We start from the raw sequence: 17,804 nt of genomic DNA on the forward strand, positions 1-17,804 counted from the left end.
GTGTCGGTCTTAACCAGGCCCAAGGAGGGCGAGGTCTTAGAACTGTACCTCTCGGCAAGCGACGAGGTGGTCAGTTCGGTACTAATAAAAGAAGTAGATCGGGTCCAACGACCCATCTATTATGTTAGTAAAATTCTGCAGGGAGCAGAGACGAGATACCCGCAGATAGAAAAGCTGGCATACGCACTGATAATTGCAGCTCGGAAACTCCGCCCATATTTCCAGGCTCACACTGTCATCGTCTTGACTGACAAACCTCTGAGGCAAGTCTTACTCAAGTCCGAGGTTTCCGGTCGGCTGACGAAGTGGGCCATCGAGCTCAGCGAGTACGACCTCCAATATAAGCCACAAACTGCTATTAAGGCCCAAGCCTTAGCAGATTTTATCGCTGAGTGCACGTTCAGCCTCGAAGTCCCTAGACCGGTTGAGCCCGAGATCCCCGGTTTGGGTGAGCCCGGAGCTCCCAGGCCAATAGAGTCCGAACCCCGTGAGGTAGCAGCCAGGGTGGCATCTCTCCTAGTTAGGCCAAACGCAATCTGGGATGAGGAGCCTTGGATCATTCACGTAGATGGCTCCTCGAACCAACAGGGTAGCAGGGCTGGAATAGTCCTGCGCGGCCCGGGTGGCACAAAATTGGAATACGCGCTACGCTTTGAGTTCACGGCATCCAACAATGAGGCAGAGTATGAGGCATTGATAGCCGAGCTGGCCCTAGCGCAAAAGGTAAGAGCGAAACACGTAGTTATCTGCAGCGATTCTCAGTTTGTGGTCAACTAGGTTACGGGAGAATACGAAGCACGCGAGCTAACTATGATCGCCTACTTGGCAAAGGTAAAGGAGGCTCTGCTCAACTTCCAGTCACACTTCATCAAGCAAATCCCGAGGTTAGAGAACACTAAGGCCGACGCCCTATCCCGGCTAGCCAGCATCAGTCACAACGCCATGAGAACCGTGTACATAGAGGACTTACCTCGGCCTAGCATTCTCGGTGGGGCAGAGGAGGTCGCTCCCGTCCTTCAAGCAGAGCCGAGCTGGATCGACCCACTCGCGAGCTTCTTGCTAGATGGGACCCTCCCTGCGGATCGCAATGCAGCCAGGAGGGTGCAACGCCAGGCAACCAAATATGTCATAATAGACGAACGGCTGTACCGACGATCCTACACACTCCCCTACCTGCATTACTTGTGACCTGCCGAAGTCGAGCTAGTACTCCGCGACACTCATGAAGGTCTGTGCGGCGGACACTTGGGGGGCAGGGCCCTCGCCCATAAGGCACTTCGACAAGGGTACTACTGGCCAACGATGAAGGCAGAGGCCATCGAGCTAGTCAGAAAATGCGACAAGTGTCAGAAGCATGCCAACATCCACCATCAGCCTGCCACCGACCTCAAGTATCTAACCAGTCCATGGCCCTTTGCGCAATGGGGCATCGACCTCCTAGGGTCATTCCCGCCAGCAATAGGTGGGAGGAAGTTCCTAGTGGTGGCGGTAGATTACTTCACAAAGTGGGTAGAAGTTGAACCTCTCGCAACAGTCACAGCTCGAAACGTACAAAACTTCTTTTGGAAGAACATAGTATGTCGCTTCGGGTTACCTCGGGTACTGATCTCCGATAATGGCAAGTAGTTTGAGGACATCAAGTTTCAGGAATGGTGCAAAGATATGGGGATTCGACAGAGCTTCACATCGGTCGCACACCCGTAGGCAAATGGTCAAACAGAAGTGATGAACAGAGCTATCCTCCACGGACTGAACGCACGACTAAACTGAGCTAAAGGGTTGTGGACGGACGAGCTACCAAGTGTTCTATGGGCTCACCGAACTACGGAAAAAACTGCCACGGGAGAGACCCCCTTTAACCTCACCTACGACATTGAAGCGGTAATCCCAGCAGAGATTGAAGTACCTACACTGCGACTAGAAGCATATGACGATCAAACAAACAGAAACGAGCTACGAACCAACCTCGACTTATTGGACAAGGTAAGAGACCTCGCGTACATCCGGACCGCAGCTTACCAGCAAAGAGTAGCTCGGTACTACAATGCTAGAGTAAAAAAGTGGAACTTCTGCATCGGCGACCTGGTTCTCCGTAAGATCATGACACCCGAGCTTGGCATGGGCAAACTTGGACCAAATTGGGAAGGGCCCTACCGAGTAAAGAGAGTGCTTGGGGAAGCATACGAGCTCGAAACATTAGAGGGCAAACAAGTATCCTGAGCGTGGAACGTCATTAACTTAAGACGATACTACCTATAAATTACCAAGCGAAATGGACCAGGAGTCGCTATTAGAGCCTGAGGGTTAGAATGACGAGCTAACAAGGAACTCGGCACCATAAGACTTAGTCACCCCTTCAGCACGGGCACGCAAAAGCAAAATGCTAACACCAAGCTGACAGGCAAAGTGAAAACAACAAACTGACAAGGACCTCGGCATCTCATCATCAGAGGCATATGGTCAGTTCGGCAATATAGTCAGTTCGGAAAAAAGAGGGTGACAACAACTTGATCAAAAGAACGTTTCGTTACAAAACACTGTTTACATTCTAAAAAAAAATTCATTCCGGCAGTTCGACAAATCTCAGTCCTCACCCTTAGAAGGCACGTCGACGATACCCGAGGGTCCTGCGTCATCCTCAGAATCTGGTTCACCCTCAGCCACGTCGGCCATCTCCTGAGTAATGCGCGAAGTAGTTATGGCGCTGATGTCGAGTTCGGGGTACGCATTCCTGATCATCCACTGGCTCAGTTTAAAACCCCTTCTGTACGAGCCCACCATCAGGTCGTCAAAGTGCGGCGAGGCGATATAATCTTCAACGGCCTTCTTCTTGGCATCCTCAATGCCCTGAGAAAAGATCTTTGTCCTCTCCCTAATATCCTCTTCAAGGTATTCGACCTGATGCTGCAAGTCCAGCCTCAGGTCCGCCATGTGCTTCACCACCACTCCCATGGCCTCGGTGTCTCTCTGAGACCTCGCCAGCCTGGCCTGTGCAGCGCGAGAAGCCGCTTCGGCGGCCCAGGAAACCTCTTCGGCAACTCGTGCCCGCCTCGAGCTCCTTTCCGCTTGGGCCGCTAAGGCATGGATGGAGGAGTTCACCTACCAAAAGGAAAAATAACGAGAATGTTCAAAGAACAATAGCAAGAAAGGTAATGACAAGGAGCCCGACAAGAAGTTGTTGACTTACCACCATGGCATAAGAGGCAGCACGCCCGACTGCATGGTTCAAAGGAAGCTCAGTCCACGCTGCGACCTCCTCAGGGTAAACGGCCTCCCTACTTTTTTGAAGAGCGTGGTTCGGCGATAACACGCTCCTGAACTCGCCTTGGCCTCCCGAGCCTGAAGGGCCAGCTCGCGTATAAGCAGTCTCAGTGTATGGAGGAGCCCCCATATAAGTAGTCTCAGTGTATGGAGGAGCCCCCGTATAAGCAGCCTCGGCATAAGGAGCCCCCGCCGCTTCTTGTATTGGAGGGGCCATCTCGGGCTCCCTGGGCGGATCCACTGGCGTGTAGCCCGGTACTTCGGGCTCCGCATCTCGGGGAAGTTCGGCATGAGTTCGTTTGGCAACTCGCTTCCTCCTCTTCATGGCATGAAACAGGTTCCCACCGCGAGTCTTTTCTGCGTCCATCACACCTGCAAAAAGAGCTCGACATCAGAAAAACGAAAGAACGGAAAGCAAAACAAAAGGCAAGCCTCTGAGCAAGGAACCTACCCGAACTCAGGGCGGCTTGGATGAGCTTGGCCTCCGTCAGATAATGGTGGCATTTTAGCCCAAGTCGGGCCCATTCCCGGAGGCCCTTCGCTGTCTCCCTATCTAGCGTAACACCGGCATCGGGGGCAGCCATCCCCCACCTGGTTTGGAATGGCCACCCCATTGCACTTCGCACCCCGAAATAGTCCCGTTTCCACGCCGGGACCTTGTTGGGAAGATCATGTAAAAGCTTGAAACCCAGGCGAGGAGACTGGTAGTTTGCCCGCCTACACCCGGGAAGGGGACCCGCTTGCTTCTTAAGCATTAGAATGGAGGAAAAGATCTCCAGGTCTAAAGGTAAAATCTGTTCGTAGAAGAGGGAGATAGTCCCAACCAAATTACGAATAGAATTCGGGTGGAGCTGACCGACGGTAACGCCGAAGTGGTTCATAACCTCGACGATGAGGGGGTGGAAAGGTAGGCGCAACCCAGCGAGGAGTTGCTCCCGAAATATCATGATCTTGTCAGGACCGTGTTCCCATGGGAAGTCCCTCGAGGGTATAAAGTAAGTATACTCCCCGGGCAGGTTAAACTGGGTGATTAGGGAGTAAAGTCCCTCAGGCGTCATGGTTGAGGGCTCGAACATGTCTAATGTTCGACCTCAACGGGAGGAGGATGCCAAACTACCTGAGGCAACTCGGCCTACGGGTTTGAAATCTTCCTCGAGCTCCTCCTTGAGCTCTACCTTGGGTTCACTAAGGCTGTCTGGGGTTGTAGCTCGGTTCGTAGAACCTACATCTGACCCCCTCGAACAACTGTCTGAGCTGTCCGAACCAGACATCGGGAGGAAAAGAATACTAGGAAGAAAGTACCGACTCACCCGGAAAAAAGCAAACGGACTATGGAAGGTTGACACGAGCTAAAAACTTGGACGCAAGCTCAAGAAGCAAACGCAGGAGAATGGCAATGGAAAGCAACTGGGGGTCCCCCACTATTTATACCCACAGTGACCGAAAATCGACGGCTCTGATCGAGGCAAATCCAATGGCCCACGATCAAGCTAACCGCACGCCTCCTAAGACCGAAACGTAACTGGCCGCACGTCGTTTGAAACTAGAGCAGCGCCGGCGCACGTCTCCCAGCGGCGCGTTTTTTAAATTTTGAAATAACGCGCACTGTCACGTCTCCCAGCATTTAAAGGCGAATTGGCGCGCTTCCTGACTTTTTGGTGCTTAGAGAAACTTGGAAGTCTCCTGACGAACGCACACTTCGCGCTATCAGTCAACTGGTTCGAAGTACGGGTCAAATCCACCCGCCACCTCGCGAACTCCCCACGCCAGGGCAAGCCCCTTAGCGCGAGGAGTGAGGGGCAATTGATGAAGGAAGATTTGGCTCGACCTCTTAACCACCCAACACGTGGCAGAAGCAACAGCTCGGCATGGCAGTACGCTCAAGGCGCGAGCTCCGAGAGGAGGAACCTACGGTCCAAACTCCCCAAAAGGAGCCCGAACTCCCCCTTTGACCCCGAGCCATGCAAGGAGCGCAAAGGGCAACAACCCGAACTGGCCCACCCTAGGGCAGTTCGGGTCACACCTCTATCCGAACTCAAGACTTCACCTCGCACACCACTCCAGCACTTTGTCTCCAGGCCGCCGAACTGAACGATCGTACCTGACACCAAAGGAGTCTGTATCCTGAAGCGGCGCACCTGACTGACTTAGGATCTGACGCTTGATAGCCGCACTTCAACGGCCACCTGCCACCGCCACCTCCAGTCACAGAGACGACTCCGACAGAGAGAGCAGTGGCGGTTGCCTGCCAGAGCAGAGGTGATGACACCCGAACTGGTAAAAGTGCAGAGGTAATGATACCCGACCTGACAAGAGCTTGGGAGTGAGTGCGCGAAGTGGTTATAATAGGCTCTCTTCCCCCCCAAGAAGGAGGTACGTGATAACTTTGCGCTATCTGGTTTTGATCTTGCCTTTGAGAAAATACTAACTTGAGCTTCGGAGCAATCTCGCCGGGTTCCTCCCCGGAGATTCCTCGCCTTCTTCTCCGTTTCAGGCACTTGTTGCTCCAGTCAGAGGCAAGGTCGTTGACAGATAGGACCGACCGGATTGTGCTACATCAATAACTGAGTTTTAGATTTTGCTGGGGAGTGCAGACATGATACAAGCAAACATTGCAACCAAAGTGATTCGGATACTAAGCCCTGTTCAGACTGTGAGCTTTTTAGCAGCCGTAGCACAGCTTCAGCTTAGGATTCGAAGGTTGGGTTTTCAATGAGACGCCGAGCAAGAGGATAAGATGGTTTATCATCTACGACAAGCTGAGTCAAATAGAGCGAGTAGGTTATAGTAAGTGGAGAGGGAAACTATGCTCTGTTTTAAGTTTGGAAGAACTCAGATGCAGAGAAGAAGAACAAGAAGAATAAGAGAGGTGGGGGAGATCTGAGGTGGGAAAGGCTTGCCACCGTTGTTCGCCATTCAAAAGAGGAAGGAGATGAACAGTATTTTTGCATTTATTATTTCTTTTTCAAAAAAGTAATTTATTCTAAAAATTATAATACAAAATTTATTTTTATTGGTATTAGGGGCTAAAAGTTGCCCATATCGGCAAGAACCCCTTTTACTTATTTGAGAAGGTAGGTTATAATCATCGATTATCCTTTCTCACCTACCCTAGGATTAGAGAGACGTATCACATAGAAATTTTAACCAAAATTATCTCTATTATAGAATATTCACCAAAGAGACGAAAAGCCCGTGTAAGACAATGTTGTTACGTACTTGCGTATATATTGGATGTATGCTATCTGTTTGATTAAAAGTCACTGTGGACAGATTACCATGGGATTTTACTGTATTTTATTGGATGGAATAGTAGATATCTGATGTAGGCGCCATGGTTTTCAAAAGCCTCGGGTACTCACCCCGGGCCTCTACGTTCTCCGTAGACATGACTTATTAACCCTCGGCTCAGAAGCGAAATTACCTTATTGCTCTCGACCCATCCTAAGCAGCAACAATTACCAACCGACTTACTGTTTGGCTTGAGTACCCATTTGAACACTGTAATGATGGAGGGATGGAGGACAAGCGGAAAAAGCCCTCAGGTGATGAGGTTTCAAGAACCACCACAACGAAGAATCAAAGGAGGGCCGGGCCGCGGGCTTAAATTCATGGGCCCGTAAAATATTAAATCAACATTTTATATATTGGGAAATGATGGGAGGGAGGCAACTCCGTAACTGTATATTTTTAAAAAAGATACAGGGGTGTTTTTGTTAAAGTAAAAACAAAAAATAGATTTTTATGATTGTCAAAAAAAATTCAAGAGAGGTCATTATATTTTACAATGAATTAATGTGCCAGCAAGTTACCGTACTACATCCTGCATTGTCGTCGATGTGGTCTTCACCGCAATGTTCGGTGATGCGTGTCAACCGAATTCATTAGAGTTTTACACAAAAACTCTAGGTCTGGCCCTTGATAAATAACATATATTTGATAAAAAAGGGGAAGAGAAGGCCTTTCTCACATCAGAGATGGTGGCCCCCACGAAACAAAAGAATGGAAAACAGTCAGATGAACAGTATTTTTTACTCTTTTTAATATATTTTTTAAAAAGTTATTTTATTTTAAAAATTATATTTTATTGATAATAAAGACCCAAAAGCTATCCTTATCAGGTATAATATTCATCGTTGATTGAACACGATTAATGGATCCTGTTCTCATCTAAACTCTTAACACGTGGCAAGTTATCCTTCTGTTGACGGGCAATTTTGATTGAAAGATTACGACGTGTAAAGTTACTATTGAACACAAATTAAGAATCGAAATTCGATTGAGAAGTCGGTGGAGCCGTCGACTCATCGTCAACGGGATGCGTATTACGCACCTGTACACCTGTGGCAGTTGAGTGTGTCAGAGAAAGAGACCATACCCCACATTATTGTTTATTGTCTCCTTGCACCATAAATGGACGTAGAATTAATACTTTAATTAACTAACAGCAATAATTAAAGCAAAGACGGATTTTATTTAATTAAATAACAGCAATAATTAAAGCAAAGACGACGTTTTTCAGAGATTTCCGTTTGGCGACCATACCATCCATATTCCATGCTGCTTCTTCTTCTTCAAAGCTACGATTCCTCTTCATAAGCTGCATTTATACGATCCTCTAACGTCTTAGACGGATCTAGGCCTTTTTGGCTTATCATCTTTGTCTGTTGTATGTTCTATAGCGATTTCCATTTCTGATCTTGAATTTGTCTCTCCATTTCTGGTTCTGGAGCTCTCGGTCGAGCTCTCCATCTTTCCTCCAAGTTCCTAATTTCGATTCACGTGAAGGGTCTCTTGGAAGGCGTTTCAGAAGTTTCTGGTTTCTACGGCCGATTTTGATTCAGAAATAGGTTGTTGTTTTGGTCTACATTTTTTCTGCTGAAGGTTTTTATGCGACTATGACAGCTGGTTGTTGAGTAATTCCGGAAATCAGGACTTGTTTTGAGTACTCAACTCGTGGAAATGGATATCGCTGCTAAGTTAAAGCGGGGAATCTCCCGGCAGTTCTCGATGGGTTCGTTGAGGAAAAGTGGGAAGTTCAGCTTCACTCGTCAGGCTTCGTTAGACCCCACACGGAATACTTTCCGCTTCAGTTTTGGGAGACAGTCTTCGCTCGATCCGAATCGTCGGAGCCCCTCCGTGGAGGAACTCACCGTGCCGGATAATCTCGATTCCACTATGCAGCTGCTGTTCATGGCCTGCAGGGGGGATGTGAAGGGAGTGGAGGATTTACTGAATGAGGGTATTGATGTAAATAGCATTGATTTGGATGGTCGAACTGCTTTGCATATTGCTGCTTGTGAGGGGCATGCTGAAGTTGTGAAACTTCTGCTCAGCCGGAAGGCCAATATAGATGCCCGTGATCGGTGGGGGAGTACGGTACAGTTTCTCTTCTTGCTCTCTTTCTAGTCCTGCATTCTTGTTCTATTCTTTCTGTGCTGAATTATACTTGAGCGACTTTAGTTCTAAAACCAACCGCTAATTTTGCAAAATGTAAGTTTTTCCTTGGTAGGTGGACAATTTTGGAGTTATTCCAGGTCTTGTGCCTCGAGGAGGGTCACGGACCATGAGGAGTCGCCAAAACCGGGGGCTCATTCACGTACCCGTGCGTAAGAGTTGTAAACAAGAGATGAACACCACTTACAACCCAAAAGCCTAAACTATTGGCTTATGAGCCACTCTTTGTATATAATCCATTCTACTTCACTTCTTGTGTTTTCCAATGTGGGACTTATTTCACTCCTCATTCCATGCACCTACTTACATGTGCATCCCAACACCAGGGAATACTCAGTTTGTTCTCACATTCTTCCTAAGTCATCAAATCTAGGCAATTTCTATCATTCTATTTATCCAAAAGGTACGGTATCTAAGGTGAAGTAGAGATGGCAATTTGACCTGTCACCGTGGGGCCCGGGCCCCGACCCCAAACCCGCCCTGACTATATTATATTACATAATATATATATATATATATATATATATATTTATATATATACTTCATAAATTTCCTCTACTTAGGAGAGTCATTAGGTGATAGGTAATGATTTAGGTTCTTCTATTAGGGCCTATTGGAAAAGGAAATTCTTTGAAAGCCAAATTGATGGTATTGCTGCAAGGCCTACAACATAGTTTTCAAGGCGCCAAGGTGAGGCTAGGTGACAGGGAGGGGGGCACCTTGTCGCCTAGAGGTGCCCACCTAGGCGATGGATTTTTTTTTTTTTTGAGTAAAACCATATATCCTAGGGTAGTTCCCTAGGTTCCATTACCATTTTTCCTTAATAATTATTCATAATTTTCATAATAAAAGTATAAATTTCATGTTTAAGTCTAGAAAATCAACATTTTATGAGAAGAAAAAGAACAAAGGAAAGAAAATTCAAAAAATATAGGGGCTGAACCCCTACTTTTATTATAGGAAAGAAGAAAAGAAAAGAAAAGGTGGAAGAAGAAGAAGAAGAAGAAGAAGAAGAAGAAGAAGATGTGGGAGAAGAAAATGTGTTGATTAGACAAAATTTTAAGTTCTTCCCTTGCTTATTTGTTCAGGTTTTGAAATTTTTGAGGGTTCAATCAAGGATCAAAATTTCGATACGATACGCCCCGTATCAGGTGTATTGTATTCTATCTTTGGGGTCCCGATACCTGTTTACAGGTGTTTTCGGGGACCCATTTTTTTAAATAATATATATATATATATATTTAAAAATGAAATTGAAAACCAAAGAAATCAAAAATATAGGGGGTGTATCTTTATAAGTACCGATACACCTCTGCCAATACACAGAGGTATATCAATACTTTGAACCATGGGTTCAATACAGCAGTTGTTTGCGTTGATTAAACCCTAACAAAATAAGAAAATAATAAAAGGAAATTAGTATATAAACACATAAAATGAATATTCTAGTTTAATAATGTCTATTTTATAATTATAATGTCAAAAAATTAAAAATATAAAAGTATTTTATAACCCAGTGCACAAAACTGCTTGGCGACTGGGCGAGGCAAGCCCCCAAGGGCGCCTCGTCGCCTAGGCGTCGCCTTGACAACTATGGCCTACAATTAGCAAAGCAATTGGGTTTCCAACAGTTAGAGGTGGAAGGGACTCAAACTTGATCATTCCATGGGCAATATGCACTTGTGCAGCTGTCATCCAGGAATTTTAGGCATGCTTTTAAGGAAGTGGAAAGTTTTTCCTTTGAGGGTTGGAAGATTGTAGCTTTTTTCTTCTTTCTTCAGGGTGGTTGCTCATCACCTACATTTGTATCCTGCTTACTCTTTACTTAATAAATTTTCTTCTTTATTTATCTTCAAAAAGAGTATCTCAAAGGACTTAAACGGTTGAATTTAAGTGGGTGGGAAGAGCTGCAAATAGGATGACTGATACACTAGCAAAACAAGGGGTCATGCGACGACAATTAATTTAGGCATCATTGTAAGCTTTTATATTCTTGGGTTGTTGGTTTTTCCATCTTGTTGTATTAATCTCAATTTCCATTTAATAAAATTTTCCTTGTTGATCATATATATATAATATATATATATATATATATATATATATATATATGCACAAACATACATAATGGATTGAATTGGGATTTTGTGTGTAATTTGGTGATTCAAATTTGATTTAAATGGATCAGATTTGAATCTAATTGGATAAAATCCGATTCATTTGCAGTCCTATTTGCTTATCCACAGTTTCTTTCCTTTCTCCCGTATCTGAATCATTGAGACACCTAATATTGATGTTTTATAGGGTTATGAGATTATAAAGGGTCTTAACAATGTTCATGTGCATTATTAGTTTCTGGTTTTGGTCAATCATGTGCATGATTAATTTTATTCATATTGAACTTATTTTTGGTTTCAACAATAAAATTTGGTTTTCCGAAATTGTTTTCTCTAGTTGAATGTTATTCAGAACTGGTTTCTTTGCTCTCAATTGATGTTCTCAAAATCATAATCATATCGTAAATCATAGAGAAAGTTGAGTCAAATCAAATCATGAATTGTATAGTAAATCATAAGATTATTTTTTTATAAGCTTGTCAACAATTAAATATTAGATATACTAAAAGGCTAAATATATATAGGAAAGTGAGTTTACCCTGTTTTTAATCCATATCTACCATATATGTGTCTAAAAGCAACAGAGTTTACCACTTGTACAATAGAATCCTAAGATGATATACTCAAATTTGACTTAGAGTCAAATAATCCACATACAATGGCTCTTTAACCAATGTCTCAGAGAACCGTACCGGGCATAGAACTGGAAAAGGAGACATTCATGGGTTAGAGGTTCGACTGTGGTCAAACCGGAGGCTGAATCGTGAAGATGTAACATATATATTGTGGGTCACATAATTACAAATATTATTACACTTGATTGTGGTGGATACATGGCTAGTTCTTAAGTTTTTAAAACAAGTGACTAGAATTCAAACCTCTCAACTCATATTTTCTTTAAAATACATGTGTATTAAAGCAATTTATACATTAAAAAGGCATAAATGAACAAAAATAAAGAGATTGGATTGATGGTAAGAAGACAATGCATATAAATAAGAGGTCTTTGGTTCATTTCTTGCCATTACCATTTTGAAATTTCTATTCATTTGATGACCTGGTGGTTTTATAAAACTGGGCCCAGTTCACCAGTTTTTCAGTTAAACTGACCGGTCTGTTGGTTTTGGCCATTTTTTCATGAATTATGGTTTTCAGGGTATGACTGAACCGGCTAGAGGTCTAGGTCATGGTTCAACTGGGTCAACTGGCCGATCTGGTCCGGTTTTCTAAGCAGTGTCTTTAAGTTACATATGATAAAAAATAAACGAAAGTTTGGTCCTAAGTTTCATAAATAAATCATTTTCTAGTGAGGGCATTAAAACAAGTCTCCCTTGACAAAACTAAATAAATTGCAAGATTCATGAATATAAATTGCAATATAAATTTTCTAGTGAGGGCATTGAATCACAGTGTATTGAAGAATAATATAAATTGCAAGATTCATGAATCAAATTGTAGGATTCAAATAAAAATCATGAGGTTTTTTCCTGAGAAGGATTTAGACATATGATTCAAATCAAAACCTTGGCATTCATGATTCAAATCATGAATCGTATCATAAATTGTAAGATTTTGGCAACATGCTCTCAGTCTACTTCCATTGATTGCTGCAAAATATCGTTCTCTTTCTATTATTTTGTTTGCTTGTTTGAAATTTCTGTTTTTTTTTTTTGAAGTTTATTATTGTTGATGGTTGTTAATTGTTAGTTCAAATATGCCACTACTACAATCTCTTGAAATATTAATTGATAGTAGTGCTTCCTATCTGTATTGTGTTGTATTTTCCTTTCTTATCTATTCTTAAATTCACTGTGTTGGTGTCTTTTGGAAGTCAAACTAAATTAATGCCACCATATCAAACAGAAATTATGAATTCTGATACTGCTCTTTTGTATTTAACTTGACAAAGCATTGTCTCTCATGGCAGGCAGCTGCTGATGCTAAATTTTATGGAAATGTTGAAGTTTACAACATTTTGAAAGCTAGAGGAGCCAAAGTTCCGGTACCATTTCAATGTTTTCCTAATGTTTTGATGGATAATGCTGAAACATCCTTGATAAGTCATCTCACTAATTTAGAATGCTTATCCAATATGTACTTGCAGAAAATCACGAAGACGCCAATGGCTGTATCAAACCCTCGAGAAGTTCCAGAATATGAACTTAATCCATTTGAACTTCGGATTCGCAAGGGTGATGTTGTCTCAAAGGTATGGCCTTGCCCCTGATTTCAAATAATATGCATGGTTAATTTTGCATTTCCATGTTTCAGTATGTTAGCCCTTTTGCCTATCATGGTCTACAACCTGTCAAAGAAAAATAAAGTGAAAAAACATTAGACTTTGAAAGTGACTAATCATCTAGTAATGTGCATCAAACATGCACTAAAGCATCTTCTTTTGGCAACCTTCAGTTGGTGCAAAATAAAATGTTGTTCTGCCAATTGCATTGATTGTGCAACTCCATACAGTGCACTTATGATATTTCATAAATTTAATTATTAAATGTCCATCCTTCTTTTTAAAATATGTATATACTATTGCCATATCATAAGCAATTGCAAATTCTAAAATTGTATTTGTTGTTTCATTGCTCTCCTTGAACCCAAACCCTCCATGCACCATACCATATCCTGCACTTTTCCCCCACATGCCTATTTAGATCTATAAAAATATTTTCTTCACTTGGAATTTCATGGATTAGTCCTTCCAAGTTTTCCCAGTTTTTTTAGTGTTTTTTTCTAAACCCATTTTTTTAATGTTTTCATGGAATTCTTTGGGCCTATTCTTCCTAGGAGGGGAAGGGATTGTGAGGAAGGCAATTGAACAATTTGAGAAAAGTAGAAGAGAACAAAACAAAAGGAATCTCATCAGGGAAGGGGGTGAGGCTTGGGAGGAAGGGGAAGAAGGGGGGAAAGAGGGAATAATTGATGAAGAGTAGAGGGAGAATGCTAAAGCTTAGTGGCAGTGGCTGTGGAGTTTAAAGTTGAAGTTGAAGCTAGTATCTTGGATGGTTAGAGGCCCGAGAGATGAAAGAAGAAGAATGGTTGTAAGGAATATTCTGAGAAAAAACAATCTAGAGGTAATGATGTTGCAAGAGATGAAGCTGGAGCCTCTTGAGCTGAGATTGAAGAACAAACTTAAGTGGTCTATTAAGAGATTGGTTATCATTTGGGATTCAAGGGTCCTTAGAAAGACTAGAGTGAAGTTGGGAGTGCTGCCAACTTCAATTTGCTCCCAATAGGTGGAAGGGGAATGGTGGGTGGTGATCTGCTTCTAGGGAGATAGACCTATTGCTGTTTACTTTTCAGCCCTTAAAGCCCTGTGGCAGGAGATTGACCATTTGGAGACAGTTGTTTGGGAAACCACTAAGGATGCAACTGCCTACCAGAAGCTCCTAGAGAAGTATAGGGTGTTTGAATTTCTTGCTGGCCTTAATCCCAAGTATGATATTGCAAGACAACATATTCTTTCCAGGGACATTGTTACTTTCTCCCAAGCATATGCCTTTGTGTCAGGGGAAGAGAGCAGGAGAAATGTGATGATGAAAAATTTTGGTTTTGATCAATCAGCCATGGTTAGCACTGTGAGACCTAAACAAGGTGGAGATCGGGGTGGCAGTGATATCAAGAAGGAAGACAAAAAGGATTTGATTTGTGACTACTGTAAGAAGCCCAAACACACAAGAGATACTTGCTGGAAGTTTCATCCCCATCTTGTGCCGAATAGACTCAAAAACAAGAAAGGAAATGCTCACATGGTAGTCACTGGTGGCATACCGACCCCTCCTACACAGCTACTCTGGAGTCTGTTGCAACTGTTGAAGTGAGGGCCGAACTTGAGAGATATGGGCGGTTTCTAAACCAACGGGATATAGCCGGTTCTAGTTCAGTAACAGGTGGACAGCTAGGTACAGGTGGTTTTGGTGGAGCACACTCTACTTTCTTTGCTCATACAGGTAGTTCACATACCATTGCAAATTATGTTTCTTGGATTATAGATTCTGGAGCCTCAGAGCACATGACCCATAGTTCCATTATCTTTTCTTCTTACCAGCTCTGTTCTGGCAAAGACAGTCTCCACAACTGATGGATCTTATGTTCCCATTGCTGGGAAGGGGTCTGTCAAGATTAGTGATTCCACTTCCCTTCCCTCTGTCTTTCATGTTCCCAGATTGAGTACTAATCTATTATCCGTTAGTAGTTTGATTAAGAACTTGAATCGTTTAGTAATTTTTTCTCCTGGTCATTGTATCTTGCAGGATCTGGATTCAAAGAGATTGGGAGTGGTTGTGACGTGAATGGAATCTACCTCCTAGATGTGCTTCCTCCTCATTAGGGTCATCATGTCAGCAGGGATAGTGAGTCGGGTCTGTGAGTCAGATTATGCTTTGGCATAATCGCTTAGGTCATTTGCCTTTTTCTTTGATTTTTTTTGTTTCCAAAGCTATTTGAGTCTGTTAATTTGTCAAGTCTGGAGTGTGAAGGTTGTCAACTTGAAAAGCATTGTAGACATTCCTTTAAAGCTAATAATAAAAGATGTTCATCTCTTTTTGATGTTATTCATTTTGATGTGTGGGGACCTTATCATGTTCCTTCTATGGGTGGTTATCGATATTTTCTCTTATTTGTGGATGATTTCTCTCGATATTCTTGGATTTACTTAATGAGATCCCGAGATGAGGTACCATCCTTAATAAGGCAATTTCATCAGATGGTGCTAACACAGTTTAGGATACGAATAAAGGTGTTCAGATCAGACAATGCCAGGGAATATTTTGAAAAACACCTTGCTTCATATCTGTTAGAATATGGTATTGTCCATCAGAGCAACTGTTCTTACAGTCCACAGCAGAATGGTGTTGCAGAGAGGAAGAATAAACACATTGTTGAGATTGCAAGAAGCATGATGATCACATCTATAGTTCCAGTTCGGTTTTGGGGTGATGAAGGCGGAGTGCATCCCAACCAATAAACGAGTCCATCCCATATGTGCAGCCTAGTCAGGACATCAGGCCAGAGAGACAGGAATCAAATTTGGAGCCTTACCCAAGGATTCACGCAGAGGGAAAGAGAAGTGAAGTTTCTTTGACTGTAGAGGGTGAGGAAGTATTGGTTGTACCTAGTCCGCTTCCACAGCTGAGTCCGGAAAAGGGGAAGGGCCTAGTCCTGACTCCAAGAATTGATACCCAGCAACCGGTCCACATGCAACCATCTATGCTAATTCCAGGTAAGCCTGTACATTTGGTTTTAGATACTAACTTGGGTTCTTTGCCTGTAACCGATGTCCTGGAATCCCGACTAGACCAACCAACTAGTAGTAGGGAAGTGGCCATTGATAATGATGGAGTCCAATCAGAGAAGAGAGTTGGGTTCTTAGAAAGGAAACAAGAGTTGTTAGAATGGATTTGGGAGCAGATTTGTGCCCTACTAGAGGAATATAAACAGAAGGAGGAAATGATAGAGGTGGCTCCAAAAAACCCTGAATCAGAGGCAAGAACCAATAGATTGGGGCAGGAATTAGGAAATAAAGGGCAGAATAGGAAGGCAGTGGGAAACAAGGGTAGGAAAAAGAAGAAACAGTCTGAAGTAGAGAGATTAATAATGGACATCGAAGGGGATATCAAGTTCAATGGTAGAGGGGAAAGAAAGAAGGGTTCTAAATGAAGGAACACTTTACTGGAGGGCTAAATTTTTGAGAGGTAATGAAGATAATAAGCTGGAACGTAAGGGGTTTGGGTAGTGCCAGAAAAAGGAGATCGATTAAGGAGCTACTTAGAAGAGAAAGACCTGATGTTGTGATGTTGCAGGAGACAAAATTAGCTGAACTGGATAGAAGGTGGGGTTAGGGAGATTTGGAAAATAAGAGGGGTAAGATGGTGCTCAGCTCCGTCGTGGGGAGCCTCGGGGGGAATAGTAACTTTGTGGAGGGAGGACTTCGGAGAACTAGTAGAGGAGCTAATAGGAAACTTCACTGTATCCCTAAAATTCAGAATGGTGGAAGATGGATTTACTTGGGTGCTAACAAATGTATATGGTCCAAATAATCACAGAGAGATGAATGAGTTCTGGGAGGAGCTTCATGGGATTCAAGGTTTGTGGGAAGGTCCTTGGTGTTTGGGGGGTGATTTTAATGCAATAAGATTTACAAATGAGTCAAATAATCCTATGCAAGCCATTACAATTAGTATGAGGAAGTTCAATGACTTCATAAATTCCTGTGAGTTACGGGAGCTTCCTCTACTACAGGCTACCTACACTTGGTCCAACTTCCAAGAAAACCCAATATGCTCAAAGTTTGACAGATTCCTATTTAATGAGGGTTGGGAGAGCCACTGGAGAGGTTTGGTGGCTAAGGCCCTACTTAGGATAACCTCTGATCACTACCCTATAGAAATAGGACAAGAACCTCTTGGTAATGGACCTAGACCATTCAGGTTTGAAAATATGTGGCTGACACACTCAGACTTCTTGCCTAAGGTTAAGGAATGGTGGAGTGAAGAGTTGAGAGAAGTGAAATGGGATGGGGTTAGATTCCACAAAAAATTAAAAAGGTTGAGAGGCAAAATAAAAGAATGGAATAAGGTTCAATTTGGAAGAGTGGAGGAGGTAAAAGCTAGATTATTGGTTCAGATTGAGGAGTTAGATGCAAAAGAATCCCAAGGGATGATGGATGAGCAAGACAGAGAAATGAGGAGGAAACTGAAAAGGGAATTAGAGGAGACTTTGTTGAGGGAGGAGATCTCTTGGAGACAAAAATCCAGACATAAGTGGATCAAGGAAGGGGATGGGAATACCAAATTTTTTCATGATTTGGATAATGGGAGGAGGAAAAATTTGATACTAAAGCTTGAGGTTGATGGTGTGGAGATAACCTCTCAAGAGGAGATTGCCAGTAGGATTGTGGATCACTTCAAATCCATCTTTCAAAGACCCTTAGAGAATCGGTTAATAGTAGGGGAGGAGAATTGGCCA

At 43.2% G+C, this 17,804-nt stretch overlaps 1 protein-coding gene across 3 annotated transcripts in view; it reads left to right on the forward strand.

Moving 5' to 3' along the window:
- Positions 1-7,760: 7,760 nt before the first annotated feature.
- Positions 7,761-17,804, forward strand: part of LOC104593339 (integrin-linked protein kinase 1-like) — a 56,083-nt gene continuing 46,039 nt past the window's right edge. For 2 of the 3 annotated variants that reach the window (XR_016078491.1, XM_010253097.2), the window contains exons 1-3: positions 7,766-8,640; positions 12,760-12,834; positions 12,937-13,041. Coding sequence is in view for 2 of the 3 variants with exons in the window: in XM_010253097.2 (XP_010251399.1) it covers positions 8,224-8,640; positions 12,760-12,834; positions 12,937-13,041 (597 nt within the window). In the remaining variant the exon portion in view is untranslated. Of the gene's footprint in view, positions 8,641-12,759; positions 12,835-12,936; positions 13,042-17,804 lie in introns of all 3 variants that reach the window. The other variant, XM_010253096.3, reaches the window with a different exon arrangement.

This window comes from Nelumbo nucifera, chromosome 7 (genome assembly GCF_055504915.1).
Source record: "Nelumbo nucifera cultivar China Antique chromosome 7, China Antique-T2T, whole genome shotgun sequence".
NCBI lineage: Eukaryota > Viridiplantae > Streptophyta > Magnoliopsida > Proteales > Nelumbonaceae > Nelumbo > Nelumbo nucifera.